This window comes from Telopea speciosissima, chromosome 7, assembly GCF_018873765.1.
Source record: "Telopea speciosissima isolate NSW1024214 ecotype Mountain lineage chromosome 7, Tspe_v1, whole genome shotgun sequence".
Lineage (NCBI taxonomy): Eukaryota > Viridiplantae > Streptophyta > Magnoliopsida > Proteales > Proteaceae > Telopea > Telopea speciosissima.
Genome location: NC_057922.1, coordinates 2,343,313 through 2,364,821, shown reverse-complemented (window position 1 = coordinate 2,364,821; position 21,509 = coordinate 2,343,313). Strand labels below are relative to the sequence as shown.

Here is a 21,509-nt window from a genome sequence, read left to right as displayed (position 1 = left end):
TGTTCTAACTAGACACTTGAGTTTGGCCCTCATATGAAACCCCTAAAGAAAGTAGGATCTGCAACTTGACAAATGGCTAATCCAAGGTGGCTTTCCAATCTAGCGGTCAGGTTTAACAAGAGTGCTTCATGTGATTCAGTAAAGGCAAACCGTCAAGTATTGGCTCTTTCATTGACGGGGCAATGTCAAGTAACATATTTTCCTTAAAAGAGAGTTAACAGTACGAGAGTACCCAAAAATAGAGGGTAGCACGTAGCACAGTGAGAGTGAAGTAATTTGCAAACCATTAGAGCACAACAGAGATAAAAAAGATAATGCCAATAGAAAATCCTGTTATAGCATTGACTTATAAATTAATTATAAGAGGGGCAGTCACAGGATCCACTTTGAATTTCGGGCAAATGTTAATTGATCTGCCAAGAAAAAAACAGAAGCTTGTCAACCAAGCATATGATACACTTCAAAATGCTGAGACTCTCCTGTAGCTTCAAATTCTTGGGACAGCAGTCTCTCCTGTAACTTCAAATTCTTTAGACAACAGTCTCTCCATTAATTTAATAAAAAAAGGAAAAAGAAAGTGACAAAATTAACTCAACTAATTGGGACTTGCTCAATTGTTCCAGGTTCTTGGTTCACATCAAGGTCATCAGTAGGTTCCGTTCCATCCACCTCCAGGCTTGAGTGCTTGTTTTCCTGTGCCAAAGAGCCCCTTTCGTTCCCTGATTGCAAAGAGAGCCTTTGAAGCAGTTCTTGGCAGTCTATTGTTGACACCATCACAGATATATTAGACTTGCCTTTCCAGCAACCGATAGCTATTGTTGAGGCATCCACTCGAACAGGATCGGAAGTACCTTCACTTTCTGCAATCAAGGATAATTTGGTGAAAATAAATTCCATACATAATGTAAAGGTCATCAATCTCGATAACGATAAGAGAAACCCAAGATGCAAGTAACACCTTTTCTCAGCACAAAAATGCAACAGCCCAACTTGAGCTTGGATGCCTTCTCACCGAACTCAGCATCAACAAAATCTGCAAATTTGATTGTCTTGTATTGCAAGAGGTGCTTGAAGTCAACCAAGGATGCACATAGAATCTGCTTGGTGATATATGGGAGGAGCAAAGGCAACCCTTCTGATGATATCCGAAAAGCACATTCTGTAGATGTACCTTCTCTTGAAGTTTGACGCTCCTGAAATAAAAACCACAATAGATGATGCTTTCAGGATATAGGTCTGTTAATGAATCGAAGTCGACAGCTAAATGAAAGAACCATTATCTCCTTAAACAAGCCAGGATGCGATCCCTTTGAATGCTATGCCAGGAAACACCTTTTCTTTTCACCTGTCATATTGCCTTCTCCCCCAGGAACATTAATCTAAATTATATTAGCTTCAGTACTTCTTTCAAGTAGTGGTCAAGTTACCTAGTTTTTATCAATAAAAAACAGTTGCTTTATAAAACTAACCAAAATCAATGTCTCAGATTGTGGGCTATGACCACAAATGGTGGATCTGGAGCCTTAGCCAAGAATGCATTAAACTTTCTTTTTTTTAGGGTGGGGTGGGGGGTTGCGGGGAACAGTAAAAGTTTGTGATAATGTAAACCTTTTAATACATTGAAGTGCAGGTTAGCACAAGCACCCTAACAGTGTAAATGTTTTCTCCCTTTGGCTCAATTGGTAAGATGGTGGCATTGACGAATGTAATCACATTTCATGAGATCAAATAGTTGGTAGATGTATGTGAGAAATTTCTATATATAGTTCAAATTCGGATGTGATTCACATATCAATATCTTTCTTTTACTCCCTGTAGTTTAGAATTTCTAATTTAACCTTCTGGACGAATGTGGCAGCTTGCAATACTCCCCCACTTTTTAGAAAAGGATGGCTGTCCTTTAAAGTGTTGTCAGAATGGGAACCTTTCCTTCGAAGTCTTTTCCACTCTCCACTATAATTATTTACATTGTCTTACTCCCCCCATCCACCCATCTACCAATGAAGAATGCAAATCCATATATATTTCTTCCAAGTTAACAAGTGGAGCATTTTAGAGCTCATTTAGAGATCCTCTGAGATACTTACAAAGCTGTTGGAGCATTTTGGCAAGCAAACACGCACAAGAGGAAACCCAATATTTGTCACCCACTTTCTTAGGCTATATTTTGATCAGTGGATCTCTGAATTCCAACAGTTAAGGAATAGTTAATAGATTTGGGTAATTTAGATTATAAAATACACTCCTATGATGAAGAGGCAATTCCTACCATCATCTAAAAGACTAAAACTACACCTATTTGGTGGAGATATTAATCCTCATGGTTGTAGGGAATTATGGTTTCAAGACAGCATGGAACTGCTACTTGTAAGGTTATCTAGTCCAACTTAAGATGGAAAATGCTCAGCTGATTGGACTTCGAATATTCAGAGTCCAAACACAGCATTAGTTGAGCTCTTTTCTCTGCATAATGCCATTCAGCCTGCCAAGATCTGAATCATCTGATTCACTGTTGCTGTAACCTGCATCTTGACCCGTTGACCATCACACATGCCATACAAGCATTAAACGTGGTTGAACATCTCAAGTATCACCAGTACACACAAACTAAATCCCTAATTCTCCACTTCACTTGCACTCACAACCATGGGGTTCCCTTTAATGTCACCAGAAAAAGCGACTCTCTTCTTTACTATTAGCTGCTGTTTCCAGCTTAGAATCATCAACATAATCAACTAGATGATGCACAAACAACAGGCAGAAGGGAGAGGAAGATGAAGGACTGAAAGAAAGAATATGAGAAGAGGCTCAGTGTCAAATGGAAATAGGCAGTGCACATACGAATAAATGACATCAACTGAAATGCATCATTGCTGCATTTGCAGATATCTAAAGACTTAATTGTCTAAGAAAGTGGGAAATTGTTATTATTAAAATTAGTCCATGGTGGTTAGGATTATATCCACCCATCCTTCTGCATTTACATACTTGCAGCCTAAAGGGTCATGCAAGAAACCTTCTTTTTTCCGACAAAACTTCAGGTGAAAAACTGGGCCCAGGCTTGACCCAGTTGAAACTTTAGCCCGCTGGGCTATAATTCATTCAGGGCCTCAGGACCTGGGCTACTCCTGGCCCAAGTTCCAGTCCTATACAGTCATAAAGTGAGTTTAACAATTAACCATGGATGTTATGCAGGTGTCATTAAAAATATTAATACTGGCTAGCAATTGCATTATTTAAATACATAACTAGCTATCAATCTTAACAGGTTATGCCCTCATTTATGTTTGCAATTGGTTGCTCTTATATTGATATTATTGCACTCAAACATAGAGATAAAGGAATCAATACGATGAAGTTGAATGGAGAAGAAACTTACAAATGTCTTGAGGCCAACGGAAGCTATCTTAAGGCGCTGTCCAGCTAGGAAATTTAGGTTGAGAACACCCTGAACTGACTTTGATATATAATAAATTCTTTTCACATGGTGAGTATCAAGATTTCGTGTCACAAGGTGACCATCAAGAGCAAAGGATTCGTTAACACCATAGAATGCTTTTATGCTACTGATGATGGTTTCATCCCGGAAAAAAACAACGGGATCCACTCCTCTCCATTTTCCTTGAATCTGTAATTTTCGCTTCACATTTTTAGAACTTTCAAGGCTAGTCTCCCCATCCCCATGGATATTGGATTCCTCAGGTTCCTTCTCCTCACATATCCCATTAGAATCAGGTTCCAAAGCACCTTCCTCTGGTTGTTTATCAGGTAAATCAGCATCAGAAGTTACTTCAGAATACAGATGACCTCCACCATCTTCTGATGGATTAATCTCCAACTCATTCGTATCTTCAATTAACTCATCTGCTAACTTCTTGGGCAACTCCATGTTCCCAGAAGTCAATTGTCCCTGATTCTCCAAGGTTGCTGCAAAAGGATAAAAAGACCAAATATGGTTCAACAATATAAAGAAAAAAGATATATATTAAACATGTGGAGCCAGATATCTGCTTCTTGATGAAAGACAATAAAATCAATTATACTGCAAAGAAAATCCAGCAGATGTTTTAAGTGTTTAGAAATTTGTAATGTTTTCCTATTTTTAAGTCCCCAAAGAATCTCTAGAAGAATCCCTCATTTCACATTTATTGGCTCAATTATTTATGACGTGTAGCCAATAATCAGTACATTCAAATTGAGAAAACTCAACTTCTTATAAGTCACTTATTAATATTATTGCTTCAAGAATTGGTCCATTTCAAATATCTGACAAATTAATTATTGAGAAGAAACCATCATATGTAAGTCCTATACTACATCTCTTAAAAGCCCATCTTCCTTAGCCACTGGGATATGCAGGAATCAAAAGCATCCATCAGAGAAGAGATTCTGAATCCATTCACATGCTTAGGGCCGCAGTCCATGTCATCATTATACCCAAATGTATCTTTTACTGTATCTGAGTGACCCTTATGTTTCAATTGTTTATGGATACTGATTTTATTGTTAAGATATATTTCACTAAAAGATTGTGAGTATCAACATAAACCTTCTTTTTTCGCTACTGATGTTTATACATGAATGATCAGTTAATTTTGGCACAGGACTACAGGATAGATTTGGGTGGGTCCTAATCCCCAACACATATGTAGAATTCCAATGTAGACTGTTGCTATGCTTTACTACGTCCTATCATGGGTAAATTGGATGTCTTCACAAAAAAAGCAAGATAACCGGGAGAAGACTTACCAGACAAGGGAGAAAGCTTGTGAAATACAGCAATGAAAAAGGCTCCAGTGTTCTGATCATGCGGCAGAATCCTCATACAACGTTCTAAAGGGAGACTAGAAACTTCATCATCCGAAACAACAGTTGGAATGACAAAATTTTCTAATTGTCCAAGTCCCTCTCCACAATCTATATTACCGCCATTCTTTAGTCTCTTTACAGAGCTAGGTGAATTTCCCATATCTAGGTCCTCAAGTGGGCCCGTATCTTCTTGCAAACCATCAGATGGAGCATTTCCTGTGTCAGAGCTACTACCTGAAGGAAACATGCTTGGAACAATTGCCCCTCTTCGGTATCTTGGAACATCTTTGTAGGAAGCTAACCAGATGCCCTTATCTCTAACCTGCCAGGCAGATGCAGATGGAAGTGAGCCATATATTTCATATATTGTAAATGGAAAGTAAAGAACAGTAGAAATTGTTCCATAAGTCTTTTATACATAGGTGCACATCAAGCAGCAGTTATAATTGCACCCATATTGTATATTGTAACCGATTAACTTATTACTTTCATCAGAAATTGCACTAATAACGGTTACTCGCTAAGTCCTTCACCCAATAACATCAACCACCCAGCATTATTGAGATTATCCAGCGTTGATCTTTGAGATTACTAATGGTGTGGCAGTTTGTGTTTCTTCGATATCTATTGGGGAAGGGAATTCTACTTGGTCTCACCTGCAGTCTTTCTAATATGACCTGGGTTTGCTAGTAGAAGTTGCTATGATAGGGTGACTGAAGGAGACTGCAAACATTATTTATTGGACATCTAATCACTCCAAGGAGTCTTGGGGGTTTACTCATGTCATTAGATCCATTTGGTACACGACTTCTGGATCTAAAAATGGAAGCCAAGGGCGCTGAATGTGATGGGTGATGATTTGGCCAAGCATGGGTCCTCCATCTGAAGATTTGTTAGAGGAATAGCATAACTATGCGAGGGTGATCATTGTAAGAGTGGGGTGACACTCCTTATTGATGTTGTTATATACAAATTTGTTTACCTCTTTTTGGAGGCCTTTTATCTTCTTTCTAGCCAAGGTCAAACCAGGCTCGAAACCAAAATATTTCGACTGAAACTGAAATTTTTGTTGAAATCTATACACTTTTTTTCGGAAAGTTCCGACAATAGGTTTCAATGGCCAAATTAGGTTCCGAGACTTCTAGGAAAACCTATTTTAGGCCCTCCAAACATAGTCGAACCCTTATATTTCAATAAATCACAACCAAAATGGTAGTGTACACTATATACATTCTATAATATGGCCTATTCTACATAATGTAAGTCACCCCTATGCCCATCTTAGAGTCCTAGACTCCTAACACCACATCGAGTTATTAGCAAGATCTAAACCACTAGAATGCTGCTGTCGAATATAACATTAACAAAAAAAATTGAATGCCACTCGCCAAGTATTTATCCTTATCTTTTAGCAAAAATAGTTTTTGGGAGAAGTGATACACCTCCTCCAACTTTGAATCTTGCACGAATCTTCCAACAAAGCAGCAAATCATCGCTTTCACTCTGTTTCTATACTGCCCAAGTACATACTCCAACCTTGTACAGCAGTGATTTGGCCAAGAAAGCACAAAAAATGGGTTTTCCAAGCTTCACTGGCAAAACCTATCAAAATGATCATTCAACTACGTATTTATGGTTTGATACTACAGCCAAAGTAATGTTCCGGGCCAAAATTTTGGCGAAACGAAAATTTGAACCAAAATATGACCGAAACCTCAAAATTCGGTCAAAATACATACATCTTTAAGTACCGCAAGTGGTTTCGTTCCGAGCCTATGCGAAACCAAAATATTTCGCAAAGTTTCGCGAAATTTCGGCGAAACTTAGACCCATGTAATTCTAGCAACAAATTGTTAAAAACAAATAAATAAATAAGATACCAACAACCCAACCAGAATCCACATTTATAAGGCTTGAAACAATATCTATTTCCCTTTCATATTAATTCTACTAAGAGAAGAACTTAAGTTCTCTACCTAACAGTTGAATTAACTTTAATTCCTCTTACATGGTTTGTCAGAACCTAGTCCAAGAATCCCTTGAGGAAATGAACTATACTCAATGGCTATAGTCTCCTTGTATGTACATTTAGAAGGATCAACAAGAGTCATCACCAACTACAGACCTTGAGGCCAAAATCAAGTCCCCCCTGCCCCACCCACATGTAAAACATCTACCAATTTTATTACATTAAGTCCCATCAAGAAGTGAGACTGAGCTGGGGCCTAGGGTTCATTACTTATCAAACCAGCTCCTAACCTTTTAAGCATACTGTCATGGCGGCAACACGAGCCTAGGCAGTTGCAGAGCACCTTGGCACTTAGGTGGGCGCCTAGGCAACCAAAGCATGCTGCCTAAAGAGGGGCTTTTGGTGTAAAATGTTATGTTTGGTTTTGTGTGAAATAATATGTTTTAGGGGGAGGGCTTGTCGGTAAATTAAGAAGTTTTAGCCTCTAAGATTATGTAAGAAATAAGAAAATGAGATATTTCAAAGCCAAACTCAGAAGCCAAGAAGGAGATGGCACAGTCTTCTTCCCCTTCCCTTCCTCTGACGCATGATGACCGAGTGAGCTGCGAGATCGATCCTCCTCCTTCCTCCTTGCGGTAGCACCATAGCAGTGGCAGCCATGGTTCCTAATCTCGGATCGGATCGGCCGATTTTGGCCAGATTGGATCGGTATCGACCGAGACTGATCTGATCCACCTGTACAGACAAGGGTAAAAAGGTTTAAAAAATAACTTTTTTACGGAGAAAAAAAACAGGGCAAATGTGTCATATTTGGTCCGATTATGGGCGATACCGGTCCAATCCAAGACACCGATCCGATCCCGATATTGAGATTACGAACCATGGTGGCAGCAGTGATTATTGCTGCTTCTACTATAGAGCTAGGTGTGATGGTGACGGCGGCAATGCTTCAGCTTCCTTCTTTTCTTTTTCCCTATTTTCCTCGCTTTCCCATTTCCCCTGTTTTCCTCCCTTTTCCCTCCCTTTTCATCCTCTCCTCCCTTCCATTTCCCGGATTTTGGATCTAGGCGCCCTAAACAAGAAAGTTGACTAGTTGCCTAGGCCTTCAGAAATGCTTTGCCACCTAGGTGATGCATTGAAAACATTGCTGTCAAGTAGAGAACATCTCAAAACCCTAACCCTAAATTTTAAAATTAGGACAGAAATCTGAGAGGGATTTGGAGTAGAATACCTTCAATGAGGGTGTAAAGGGCGTACCCAATGCACAAGGCTCCCGCCACTACGGGGTCTAGGGAGGGTCATAATGTACACAGCCTTACTCCTGCTAACACCTTCAATGAGGGTGTAAACAGAGGTAAACAAAAACTGATGAGTGTAACAAGCAGTAACAAACAGGTAACTTCCAAAATAAGGAATAGAATCAACAAAGTGGAAAGGAATTGTTACACATAAAAAATGTTAGGTTAATGGCAATAGAAATAGAAAGCCCAAACTAATCTGAATAAAGCCCAGAAATTAGAACTTAGGAATTCAAGGAGAAATCAGATGTAACTTGGAAACTCTAGGATCAAGACTGCTGAAACTTCAAGCAAGTTTTCTAGAAGCTTAGACTTGACAAACCAACCCAAAACCACTGATTTCTCTGACAGAAATATGGATGCAATTCAGTTGGATCAGAATTTCAAAGAAAATAAAGGAATGCAATGATGAGGCAACGGAAGAAGTTGACAAGCGAGAGTTGATACCCAGAAATGATTGAATGGAATAGGAAACTCAGGAACAAAAGTAGAGATAAATCAGACAGCAGAATTACAATTTTCAGCACTATCAGATTTGAAAAAATAAAACAGAAAACAGGGAGCTTAAGGTATCTACATTCTTACCTCTGAACACTTTCATTACTACAATGCTCCTGAACAGTCTGATAAAATTTGTAGAAGAAAAAAAAGATAATCTTGGAAGGATTCAGCCCCACATTTCCCTAGAGAATCAACTCTACGTTAAAATCCACCTCTAGCAGCTCCTGTGAATCCACACAAGAGTTGAGAAAGTGGAAGACTTGTATTGCAAAAATGTGGCCAATAGAGGGACCAATTACATCCATCTCTAGAGCTAACAGAAACCTCTTGATATTAATCCAATTACAACTCAAAATAAAAAATTCCTCATTCTAATGGAAAATACAACAACTCAGCCTAATCCCAACAAAATGGGGTCGGCTACATGGATCCTTGCCCTCCAATCAGCTTTATTCGAGGTCATACTTGATACAAGGCCTAAGCTATGCATGTCTTTCCTCCTTTCTTCTCCTAAGGTCATTTTTGGTCTGCCCCTGGCTCTTTTAGTTCCTTCAATCTGAATCAAATCACTCCTCCGTACTAGAGCATCCAAAGGCCTCCGTTGAACATGGGCATGCCACCTCAAACGACTTTCTCGTAGGAGCTACTCCCAAACCAGCTATAATAATAGCTCATTCCTTACTTTATCCTTCCTAGTTTTGCCACTCATCCATCTCAACATCCTCATCTTCGCTACACTGAGTTTATCTATATGATACTTCTTCACTGCCCAACACTCTTCACCATAAATCATACCTGGTCGGATGACTGTCCTATAAAAGTTACCTTCAAGTTTTAAGGGAATACACGGATCACACAACATTCCAGACACAGCTCTCCACTTTGTCCATCCTATTTTAATTCTCTGTTAAACATCATCCTCTATATCACCTTCTTTATTTATGATTGAGCCAAGATACCTAAAATAATCACTTTGTGGAAACTACTTCTCATCAATTTTCATCACCACATTACCCGTCCTAGTGTAACCAAAGTTACACACCATATACTCCGTCTTCGTTCTACTTATCTTAAAACCTTTTGATTCCAAGGTTGATCTCCATAACTCTAACTTGGCGTTAATCCTTGCTTTTCTCTCATCCACCAAATCAATATCATCAACAAAAAGCATACACTAAGGAACCTCATCTTGAATGTCTCTAATTAAAGCATCCATGATAAACGCAAACAAATAAGGGCTTAAAGCTGATCCTTGATGTAACCCAACTGTAATTGGGAATTCATTACCTTGTCTCCCCCCCCCCCCCCCACAGTTCTCACACTTGTTACCGCACCATCATACATATCTTTAATTATGTCCACATATTTACTTGAAACACTTCTCTTCTCTAGTACTTGCCAGATTAACTCTCTAGGGACTTTGTCATAAGTTTTTTCTAAGTCAATAAAGAGCATATGGAGATCTTTCTTGCAATCTCTAAATCTTTCTATAAGTCTCCTAATTAAGTAAATAGCTTCTGTTGTAGATCTTCCTGGCATGAAACCAAATTGGTTCTCCATAATTAGTAGTTTCTTGTCTAGAGTGGGTTTCAATAACCCTCTCCCATAATTTCATAGTATGACTCATTAGTTTTATGCCTCTATAGTTATTGCGACTCTAAGGATCACCTTTATTTTTGTAAATTAGAACCACAATGCTTCTCCTCCAGTCATCTAGCATTTTCTTTGTGCTCATAATCTTATTAAACAGCTTGGTTACCCAAGATAAACCACAGATTCCAAAGCTCTTCCACACTTTTGTTGGGATCTCATCTGGGCCTTGTGCCTTGCCTAGTTTCATCCTCCTTAAAGCTTATTTTACTTCAGACACCCTAATTTTTCGTAGATATCTATGACATGTGGTGTCTTCATGGATAATGCAGTTTTTCGAAACACTATTACTCGAAGTGTGTTCATTTAGTAGGCTACAAAAATAACCTTTCCATCTCTTCTTAATGTCCTCATCCCTTACTAGTACTTTACCATCTTCACTTTTAATACATCTAACATGGTTGAGATCTCTACTCTTTCTTTCCCTCACTTTAGCTATCTTATAGATAGCTTATTCCCCTTCCTTTGTGCTCAAATTGTTATAAAGATCTTCATATTTCTCGCCCTTGTTTTTCCGACAATCTTCTTAACTTCATTTTTGACAAATTTATACCTTTGTAGGCCCTCTACATCCTTAGTCCTTTGCCATGTCTTAAAACTAGCTTTCTTAGTCTTAATGGTTGTTTGAACCTCATCATCCCACCACCAAGACTCTTTAGAGGAATGACGTTTTTCTTTTGATTCGCCTAGGACATCTTTAACAACCTTCTTAATACAAGTAGTCATCTCATTTCACATCGTATTAGTGTCTCCCTCAAAGTCCCACTTTCCTTGTTTGACCACTTCATTAGTAAATGATTTCAAAGTATCTCCTTTTAAGCTCCACCACCTTATCCTAGTGCAAATTATAGTGAGGCACATATCCATGACCCCTAATCTATGTTGTGTGCTAGGCTCTCCCTTGGTATAACCTTACAGTCCTTACTTAACAATCTATCAAACCTTCTAGTTAGGAAGAAATAAATCTCAGAAAATAAATCTCAGAAATATAGAAACTAAGAAGAAAATAAAACAGAAATCTGATTCTTCTAAAAAGATGCCCTGTCTAGAATAGAAAGAGGGATCTAGGGACTTCATGGCTAGGGTTTCTAGTCCTTTTTATTCTTCCACTTGGCTTCATTAAGCCATGTACGAACAAACCATTAAGGAAGAGAGAGCAAGGTGGGGCCCAAACTTGCTTGCTCCATTTCAATTCCTAGGACATATACAAGCCCTCTGTAAAGAATCATGAGCCACAGGATGCTGGCCTAGTGTTTTCATAGACCATCAGCCTAGGTGGTCCAACCACAGTATAATAATTCATATCATAAAGTGTTGTGCCCAGATGGCTAATCTCAACCTCAAGACTACAGGTCCAACAAGAACCATTGTCTGGTCAACAGACTGCTCAGCGGAACAATATGATTGCTCCAATCAGCAAACCTACACTAAAACAGCCACTCAAACAGATTATGCCTGATTGCCTATCAGATCAGTGTCAATCTGCCCAGAATAGGCTTTTACCGAACAAGGTACATATTAAGGAAGTTTACTGCATCAAAATATATTGGAGTTTATGGAAAGAGAGAACCCATTACCTTTAATGAAAGATGGTAGAGGTTTGCCTCTTTTTCCCCCATTCCCTTCTCCTGATACACCGTGCTAAAGACTTTACCTAATTCAATTAGACTACCTTTAGGATTGATTGAGGCATCGTTCATTATGCTCTCCTTGTTATCTGGATTCTATCTTGTACAATTTTCATGCATATACCTGACTATATGAAATCTATTGTGCTATTTTAATATTATTATCTACCCTACTTAATAGCTTACTCTAAGTAGCTGGGACTAGACCTTGTTAAGGTTAATCTACTCAATTATTAAGCCATGATTAAAACTATCATATTAAAATTGTTCATATGCATCCAAAAATGGAACTTCTTTGAACAGTGTTCTTGTCCCACATTGACTGCCATGTTTTGAACCGTCACACAAATCAAAATCAGAAAAAGTATGAAGCCCTACACAGATCATTAGTGACAGAAACCTCAATCGGCCAAATTGAGTAACAGCAGCCAATCATAGAATCAATCACAGCATTTTCAAAGACAAAAGATAAGCATGATCTACTTCAACATGGATCAAAGATACATTTCATAAATTCACTTCAACACTGCAACCAAGAATGAAATTGAGGACCTAGACAAATCCATAAAGGTCAAAATACCAAATCTTAGAATCCCTGACGAATATGGGAGATTGAAACCTATACTTAATGATATCAGTGACTGACCTTCCATTTCTTAAGACCAGGCCTCCGAACCAATTGAGGGAGCTCAGTGGAGACATCTAAAAGTTCAACTGATCCTCCACACCTACGCAGAATCTGGAAGAAAAAGAAAGGGGAGAAAAATGTACATAAAAATAGGAAATAACATTCAAGATATGGTTGTCCCCAGTAGGAACAAGGTGAGGAGAAAGAAAGTCTACTAACATGGTTTCGCCATGCGCAATGGAACCCATGTAGGTACAAAATTAATCTAGTCATAAAAGATATTAAGGTTCTCTTGAGTTCAGTATATACTATATAACAGATATTAATATCCCTTGTGTTGATAAACAGAACATGAGGAGACATTGAAACCCTAGAATAAACTATTCAGTAAATGGAAAGAAGGTACCACTTCAAAGAGAAGAGATAGGGAAGTAAGGTTTTTGTTTGCAGCTTGTAGACGGGCTGGGGTAAAGTGTTTGTTAATGATGGTGGATGGTAGGTTCTGGCATATAGGAACGTCTCCTTCTGGTCAAAAGTTATATGATGCAGTTGCATGTGCATGGCTGGACCAACATGATCCAATCTGGAAACCCAAACCGAAGTGAACCCAGCCCAAACTGGGATTTTGGTCCAATAGGGGTTTGTGGGGAATTTAATTATTACTTGAGGTTATTCATGTAATCTTTATTTTTATTGTGTTTATGTTAGGGAAGTAAGATTTTATAGTCATCCAATATAGAGAGAGAGAGAGAGAGGAGATGGTGAACTTTAGGGGTTGTATGGGACATGTGTTACAGCAGTTGATGGGTTTCATTGACAGATTTAATAGTTGCAGAGTGTATCTGCTGTCAAATTTTTCTCCCTTTGCTAACATATTTATGCAATATTTTTCTTCCCACCTTTCTTGTTTGCCATCAGACTTTTGCAGTTTATATTTCAGGCTTTCAGCTCAGTTGCATGACTTAAATTTTTCTTGAGTTTCCTTTAATGAAATTTAATGCACCAAGCTTGTGGTGCCCCCCTCCCCCGGGTTCTCTTTCTAAGTTACCTCAGCAACCACTGCTTCATTCTCAACTGGATTCATTGAGCAGGTTGAGTAAACCATTCTTCCACCAACTTTAAGCAATTGAATACCTGCGATGTGCACATAACATTATTGCAGGAATAAGAAGAAAACTTAATAGAGTTTCCAACTACATTAAAGAACTAAGTTTGAGGTAAGTAAAACATGAGCTTAAATTCATTCTAGGGAAGCGTCATAAATGCTCTCCTTTATGTAACTCACACAACTTTAAGGAAATATACATAATCTGACAGTGTAGAGTGTATACTATGAATAATATTCTATTTCTGATCAGCAAAAGATGAAAGGCTGTCTTATGTGTTTGTAAAAATTAGATATATTGATGTTCCTGGTGTAAAATATATTTGGATCCTCCTTTAATTATTAATTGTGAAGGATCGAGAAACCCCTGAAGATACATGCCCAATTATTCATAACTAGGCAAAAGTTCACACCTTACATGACATAACAAAAACTGCTCTCATCACGATATAATTCAACAACCTTGAAAACAGTAAACATGAAAATTAACAAATCTACCCATCAAACACTTGCAACAAACACAAATGTCAAAGAATGGAAGACTACAAAAATAACTCTTAACAAAAGAACTACAATAATTTGAGATTCATTATAATCTTTACCACGCATGGCTATCTGCACTTGGAGGCGATGGACCCCATTGCCCATTCCGGCATTCCTGAATACAAGAAAAAATACGTCTATCAGTCGTAATACCACAGAAACTAGGCAGGCTGTTAAAGAAAAGTAACTACCACTTCCTCCAAATATCAGGAGCCTTGCGAAGGGTGCCATCTCCACTGCAGGGAACATCACATAAGACACTGTCAAATAAGAGTTGACTAATCATTGGATCCTTGAAACTTTCTGTTTCAGATATGTCCAAGCAATTTTTGTTCGAATGGCAACTAGGGAAGTGTTGAGCCTCATGATTTGTAACTATCAAGTTGGCACTGCACATTCTTTTTGTCTGGTGTATGAGAAGATTACACCTTTGGGTGTCAGCATCATTCGCAATAACCTTAAACAAGCAAGAAACAAACAATCAATCACATGGAATGATCAGGATAATCAAATCCATATCATCATGTAGCTTAAAAAACCAAAATATTAAGCCAGTGGTAGGGATCAAGGATTAAACCAGTCCTGACCAATCCCAATTCAGAATGGTCTGGATTGACCGATCCTGACTGGATCAATAATGCAGACAGGGACCAGGTGTCCTCAAATGTTTGAGTAAAAAAATAATGGTTTTTAGGACTATATTTAATGCAGAAAGTATATTAAATACATTACTAAAGAGGAAAAAGAGGAGGAAAAAGACCATTCCATCAGGTAGCAATCCAGGTTCAGTTGATTGGTGTATAATCTCAAGTAATTGGAATGTTTTTGAACCAGGAGCTGCACACACTGTATAGAACCACAGGATCCAGTTAACAATATAATTGAAGTTTTTTGAGAAAGATCTTATTAACGATAAAAAAGGTATATGCAACCTCGTAAGATCTTTTTAATGAAACTTCAAGCACCTTCTCAAAAATCAAATAATGAACTAAAGATAGGATAAATGATTTTCTATTCTCAATCAATCTGAATGTTCTTTGTAACCATAAAATATAGAATTAAATGCATGAGAAGTAGCTTACTGTCAAGTACAAAATGATGGCGATGCACATCCAGAAATAGTGGAGGTACCTGTGTCACAGGCAATAACAGGAAATGAATGACTAGTTTATTCTTGGGATATCTATAATAATGTAGAGACAAAACTACCTTTAACAGAGATTATCTAACTAAATGGAAGGTAACATTTACCATGCTGACAGCTTCTTGTCTTGTGATGTTTCCAATTTCATTTTCTTGCTTTAAGAACTCATGAAACCTGAGATTCATTAAATAAATACCATAGTAAATCCTAGCCAGCTGTTAGTAAAGCAACTGAAGGTCACTTTTTATAAATGAAATAAGTGGCATATAATAGCCTTGCACAAAATAAAGCCACAAGAAAAGGGGGGAAAAAGGTCCACTTATGTAATTGAGACAAGCTAAATTTTGAAGAAGATATCAAATAAGGCATGTATTTAATTATCAAAAATTGTGGAATTGAATATTTATGTTTACAAGGTCAATGCTTAAGTTGATTCCAAAAAAAAAAAAAAATAGTGTCACTTGCACAAACTTAGTGTAGCTGAAATGAGGATGTTGAGACGAATGAGTGGTAAAACTAAAAAAGATAAAATAAGGAATGAACAAAATAGAGTGAATTTAGGAATAGCTCTGATACATTATAAGTTGGGAGAAAGTTGTTAGATGTGGCATGAGAATGCAATAGAGAGCCTACGAATGCTCCAGTATGGAGAGGTGATTTGATTCAGATTGAAAGAGTTATAAGAGCTAATAGTAGACCTAAAACGACTCTAGGAGAATTGGTGGAAAAAAAAACATGCATAGCTTAAGACTAGTAACAAGTATGAACTTTGATTATAGCTGACTGGAGAAAAAGATCCATGTAGCGGACCCCATTTAGTTGGCTGAGTTGAGTTGTACATAGCTAGGAAAAAATGCAAAATCAATTTTACTAGAAATCCCCAATTTTTTCCCACCCAATTCAAATTCAGAGGATGGATACACTCAACTCAGAGTCCTTCAGGAAGAGAGAGAGAGAAGTTGGTTGAGATTGCTTATTCTTCAAAAGAATAAGTAAGAGAGGGAGAAAACCCAGGAGAAATTTAGGTTGACAGCTAGATGCAAAGAGGATATAAGGAGGTTCTCGTGTGTGAAGTTTTTTTTTTACGAAAAGAAAGAAAGAAAAAAAAAGGAAAAAAAAAAACTATCATTGTGAGGCCTTTATATATATATAAGGATTTTCTTATTGACACCCCTCAAAGTGTCAAATAATTTGTAACCTTACTTGTTGCACCCTTTTAGTACGACACAATTTTTTTTCCAATGAGGGTAATAATGTCATTTTACGTGTACCAAAAAATATGCATGACAATGACACCTTTTGATAATTATGTCACTTTCAACTTATTTTTTAAAACCCCTTTATACCGTTATCTTAAGGAACTTCTGGGAACAAGACAAGGGGCAATTAAAAGGTGTCAAGTTCAAAATACACCTTTAGAGGTCTCATTCATTCATATATATATATGTAAAGGCTAGGCACACTGGTGTTGTGACCAGCCTTAGTCTGTCTCTCTCATGGTTCTAAATCTCGCAGTTTCGACCGAGATATCTCAGTTTTCCAAGAAACCGAGATGAAACTTGGTACGAGTCAAGTTTCGACTGGTTTCAAGTTTCAACCATATTTCGCACATCTCGGTAGTTTTGTCTGAAAAATACCAAGTTTTGACCAATTTTGACCAGACTAATTTCGACCAGTTTTGACAGCACATGACATGTCGAGTTTTGCCCAGAAAACTACCAGGTAACGATCTGGTTTCAGTTGAAACTTGGGAAATCTCGATTTCCTGGCTGGTTGAAACCAGCCTCAAAACCGAGATTTAGAACTTGGTCTCTCCCACCCTGATGTAGATTCTAGACCAGGCCCCTTTTTGGGCCAGAGATGGAACAGCTCGAGCCAGCCAAGCAGGGACCTATTTTATCCCAAGATTGTGATAGGATTCCCCCTAGACCAGTAAAAAATGCTCCCCGATTTTGAGAGAATCCTCCTTTGACCAGTCTGCTAGGATTGGTGCACTTAAGTAGTTTCTATATTTATCAGTTTCTAATTTGTTCCTTGCATGTAGCTGAATTATAAAGCCAAGTAGTATTAATTTGGTTAACTTCTATTTAGTTAGGATTTAGTAGTTTCTATTTTAGATTAGCTCTTATTTTGGAAAGTTTCTATTCTATTGTAAGCTTGCCTAAGCTATTGAAAGGCATCACATCTTAATGAAAGAACAGAATTTTAGAGAAAAAAATTTTCTGGCCAAATTAGCCATCGAGTATGGGAGTTTCTCCTTTGCTGCAACAGCAGAGATAGCTGTGGGTGAGAGACCCAGGCTGAGAGCCATTCCCCCTACCCCCTTCTTCTATCTTCTATTTTCTCCAACCCCTGCTCGATCTCCATTGCTGGTTCTGTTTGTGTTTACAACAACTCATTAAGAACTCAACCTGTAGATCAAAATCCATCCTTAATTGATCCCAAAGACTACTACTGCTGCCACAAATCGATTGAAGGCTGCCGTTGCTCCTGCAAGTTGCCCTGCTTGATTCCCTGTGGGTGACTACTGTTCCTAGTGACTGCCGCTGTTGCTGGTGAACAAAATTCAAGGCTGAAGACTTCCCTCACTCCCTGTGATTGCTGCTGCTGGGAGACCCATCGATTGGAGTTGTGCTGCACCCCTGCAACTCTTCTGACTGCAACTTTCTAATTCCATATCACCTTCAATCATCACCAACACCTGCTGGGATTTGAAACTCAGTTTCCCCCTTCCATTACCTCCACTCGATCCTCACTGCCACCCCATTCCACTGCCTGAAACCTCCATAATTCCTTTACTTTCTATTTTCATTCTCACCCTCCCATCTTCAATTCTAACCATCAGAATTGGTCAAAAATTGCAGAACAGACCTCCTATGGAAATGACCCCCCGCCCTCCCATTCCCATCCTCTCCATTGGGCACAACCACTAGCTCCAGGAAAGCCAGTGGCGTGCCCAACCAGAGAAGATTAGATGAATTAATATAGGTAGGGAAGGAACCCTGATTTAATTAGGAAGTAGAAAATTGAGTATTTAAATTATAGAGTTGAGGGAGAAACAAGGAAAAAGATTAAACTTAGGAGCAAAGAATCGATTGAAATCAACTACAAAGAAGCCGTGGAACTGGTGCTTCAAATAGGACAAGAAAGGGATAGGTGAAAGGTTATATAAGGAATATTAAAAGTAACCAAAATACAGCAATCAAGATCTGTCGAACAGATTTCGAAGATGAACTATAGCAATTCATTTGCATGGTCCACATAGAATCAATATAAGATTTGATTAAAGGTTGACATCAAGATTATTTGTGCAGGACAATTTATAGTTTAAGAAGGGTATACAGGTAGGCTTAAGATTTGAGATACAGAAGAGAAAAATGTCATTGAATCTGAAACTGGAGAAGAAGCCAGTTAACCTAAGCTAATGGGGACAAATTCAGGGCTGATGTCTTATGGTCTAGAAAATGAAGATTGTTGGTGATATTCTTGCTAAACACCTAGACTACCCTAGGTGATACCACAACTAATAGCACAGGCAATCTAGGAGGTCCCGCCTAGTGAACTGGGTGGGTTCAATTTTGCACATACGCCTTTCTAACTTAGAACATATTACATGAAGGAAAGAGAAAGGCAGTGTTCCAGCCTGTCCAAGCTCAATTGGTACATGACTATGGGTTAAAATATAATAGCATGTCCTTTCAAGCAAATTTTAAGGCAAAAACCTAGTAAAACCGCACCAAGGCTGTCACTTGCCTAGGACTAGCTTTGTAGCCTAGGCAACCAGAGAATTATAACATACAAGAGGGCGGGCCTTGGTGCAACGGTAAGGTTGCTCCATTGTGACCAAGTGGTCACGGGTTCAAGTCTGGAAACAGCCTCTCTGCAAAAGCAGGGGTAAAGTTGCATATATTGTGACCCTCCCCAGACCCTGCAGTGGCGGGAGCCTCGTGCACTGAGTTCACCCTTTATAGTTTATACCCACGCTGGTAATGCCTTGACACCCTTATGCGGCCTGGTACCCTAGGGAACTTTTGAGTACGCTGATCACCAATATGATCCAAAACCACATAATATAGGTATAGACAAGGGAACCTTGTGTTGACATGATATGAATCAGCAAAACCCAACCCACTGTCAATGCCATCTTCACCTATTCTGTCTTGAACACCCACGCCTTCTTCTATTTATGTTATGAATCTACAACAGCATAAAAATCATCAGTTGAGGAATCATTTACCTCTCAAGGGTTTGGTTCTTCCTTAACTGCATGCGGGAGAAATTTGAATGCCAACCAAGATTTTCCGGATACCAGGGCAATGGCCGAATAGGCTCCAGTTCACCATCAGGGACCTGCAAAGAGTGAAGGAAAACAGGAAAAAAAAAAAAAAAGAAGAAGGAAAAAGGGACGTGAATATCCAATAGTAGAAGTCTGGTAGCAGAACCAACCATTAGTGAGCCAAAACAAATGTATGACAATGATTAACCTCAGCCTCAAAAGATTTCATAAAGTCATTCTCTAACTGCGACCGGATGTCCTTAAAAAACTGGCCACTGCACCCAAAGAAAAAAAGGAATTATCACTTACAGAGACTGGCAGACTACTTGAATGTAAGCCACAATTACTGTTTAGATACTAATTTACTTTTCATCAGCAACAACAAAATTCCAGTTCATTTTACAAAAATTAAAATATTTCATCTACAATATTCATCTTCACCACCAAACATAACCCCCAAGCCACCAACCTTTTTAGTTCACACACCAATTTTTACTTCGCCAACTGAAATTTCTTCTTGATTTTATTGTCCATCCCAATTTGAGATTACAGCTCTAATAAGACAGCTTTTTTATGCCATCTTTAAGACTACTGAGAAAATTTGTAAAAATTGAAATACTAAATGGATTAGAATCCCTCAAACAAAATTGGCAACCCATACTTTAATTAAAACTCAATACCTATCCTTGGTTACGTCAATGCAGCTCATGAATATTTAAACTACTAAAAAGAAAGAAATGTATTCCCAGTCTGATTATGTCCTAGGGACTTTCAGAAACTGTAATGAAAAAATTCAACAATCTGCTAAAATTTATTCTACATCCAGTCAAAGTTAAATCCCCACCACCCCAGGGACAAAGCAAGGGCCACATTTTTCTTCCAAGAATCGACTTAAATATATTCTTCCCATGATCTTACCTGGAATTGATTCTGAAAGAAGCCGGCAGTGGCTTCCGAAGAATCTCCATGAACACATCCCATTCTTCTTGGGGCACTATTCCCTGGCCCTGCAATGAACAAAACAGTACACCTTTAGAAACATTCGAAACTCTTTCTTTCCCCCTATTTCTTTATTTTCCTTCCTCGGAAATGCGGAGCCGTTAAAGAACACGAAGCAGCGAAACGAGGGAGTGGAATGAGTTCTGATAAAGGTTGCACGAACTCGAAGGGATCGAAGTGAAGGGATAAACCTTGTAGTACTCTTCGAAATCGAGGTTCTGAGTAGCGAAAGGTTCCCAACTAGACTTCTCGGAGGAAGGATTATCGGATCTGTCCTTCTTCCAAACGTTCTCTCTGGATTTCCTAAAGTGCTTACGCTGCGTCCGACCTCGATTCCCGCCCATGTTTGTCTCTGCTACTACTGCACTTACGATATCAGTCTTGCTCTTGCCAATGTGAACAGAAAGAGACGAACTAGAAGTCGAGTACGATTAACGGTGGGGTTAATGCTTTAAGTGAAAGCCGGAAATCGGTTTCTCCATATGTCCTCGAAAATCAGATCAGGGCTTTAAAGGGTTTCGAGGGAATATAGAAGCCATTTGATATGACGCAGATGAGTTTCGTACCGTTGATTGAGTATTTGTGCCTTCTAACGTTTTAAATCCGTGTCTTCCAAAGTACCCTCCCGATACCTGTGCCCGCCCTCTCGTATCCCTTCGTGAATGAAATCACATTCATAGTGTTCATAAACCTTTTTTAGGGTTTTATTATGATATCCATTCCCGTTCCTAGGTGCACGGAGGGAAAGTCGATCTATTCAAATTTTGATTAAATAACTTGTGAAGACACAAAGCCCATAAACAAACAAACAAACGGGTAGGGTTCTGTTTATTATTTTATTTTATTTCTTTTGTAAGGGGAGGGGGATAATGGGTAGGGTTTGTAAAAAGTTGTATAACTGTATGACATATCATTATTAGATGTAATTTCTATAACAGTGTAGTAGAGACCTTGGTATT

At 38.5% G+C, this 21,509-nt stretch overlaps 1 protein-coding gene across 2 annotated transcripts; it reads right to left on the bottom strand.

Moving 5' to 3' along the window:
• Positions 1-408: 408 nt before the first annotated feature.
• Positions 409-20,916, bottom strand: LOC122669376 (RNA cytosine-C(5)-methyltransferase NSUN2-like). Of its 2 annotated transcripts, none has more exons than XM_043866127.1 (15): positions 20,742-20,916; positions 20,470-20,558; positions 19,760-19,826; positions 19,513-19,625; positions 15,383-15,449; positions 15,214-15,262; positions 14,892-14,977; positions 14,323-14,588; positions 14,191-14,246; positions 13,532-13,617; positions 12,502-12,594; positions 4,750-5,131; positions 3,380-3,930; positions 959-1,193; positions 409-860 (listed from the first exon to the last, which is right to left on the bottom strand). In XM_043866127.1, the coding sequence occupies exons 1-15, from the start codon at positions 20,892-20,894 to the stop codon at positions 592-594; spliced, it is 2,562 nt and encodes an 853-aa protein (XP_043722062.1). In that variant the 5' UTR covers positions 20,895-20,916; the 3' UTR covers positions 409-591. The 2 variants fall into 2 exon arrangements, with proteins under 2 accessions (XP_043722062.1, XP_043722063.1); XM_043866128.1 differs by having other exon boundaries at positions 3,380-3,927.
• Between the last annotated feature and the right edge of the window lie 593 nt (positions 20,917-21,509).

What these genes read in the sequence shown, in the direction of transcription:
- LOC122669376 (XM_043866127.1), bottom strand. Translation starts at nt 20,894, where the DNA reads ATGGGCGGGAATCGAGGTCGGACGCAGCGTAAGCACTTTAGGAAATCC. An exon ending in ATGAAGCAGTGGTTGCTGAG is followed by an intron (nt 12,595 to 13,531) that starts GTAACTTAGAAA and finishes TTTTTCTTCCAG; the next exon opens with ATTCTGCGTAGGTGTGGAGG. An exon ending in CTGGTCTTAAGAAATGGAAG is followed by an intron (nt 5,132 to 12,501) that starts GTCAGTCACTGA and finishes TCTGCCTGGCAG; the next exon opens with GTTAGAGATAAGGGCATCTG.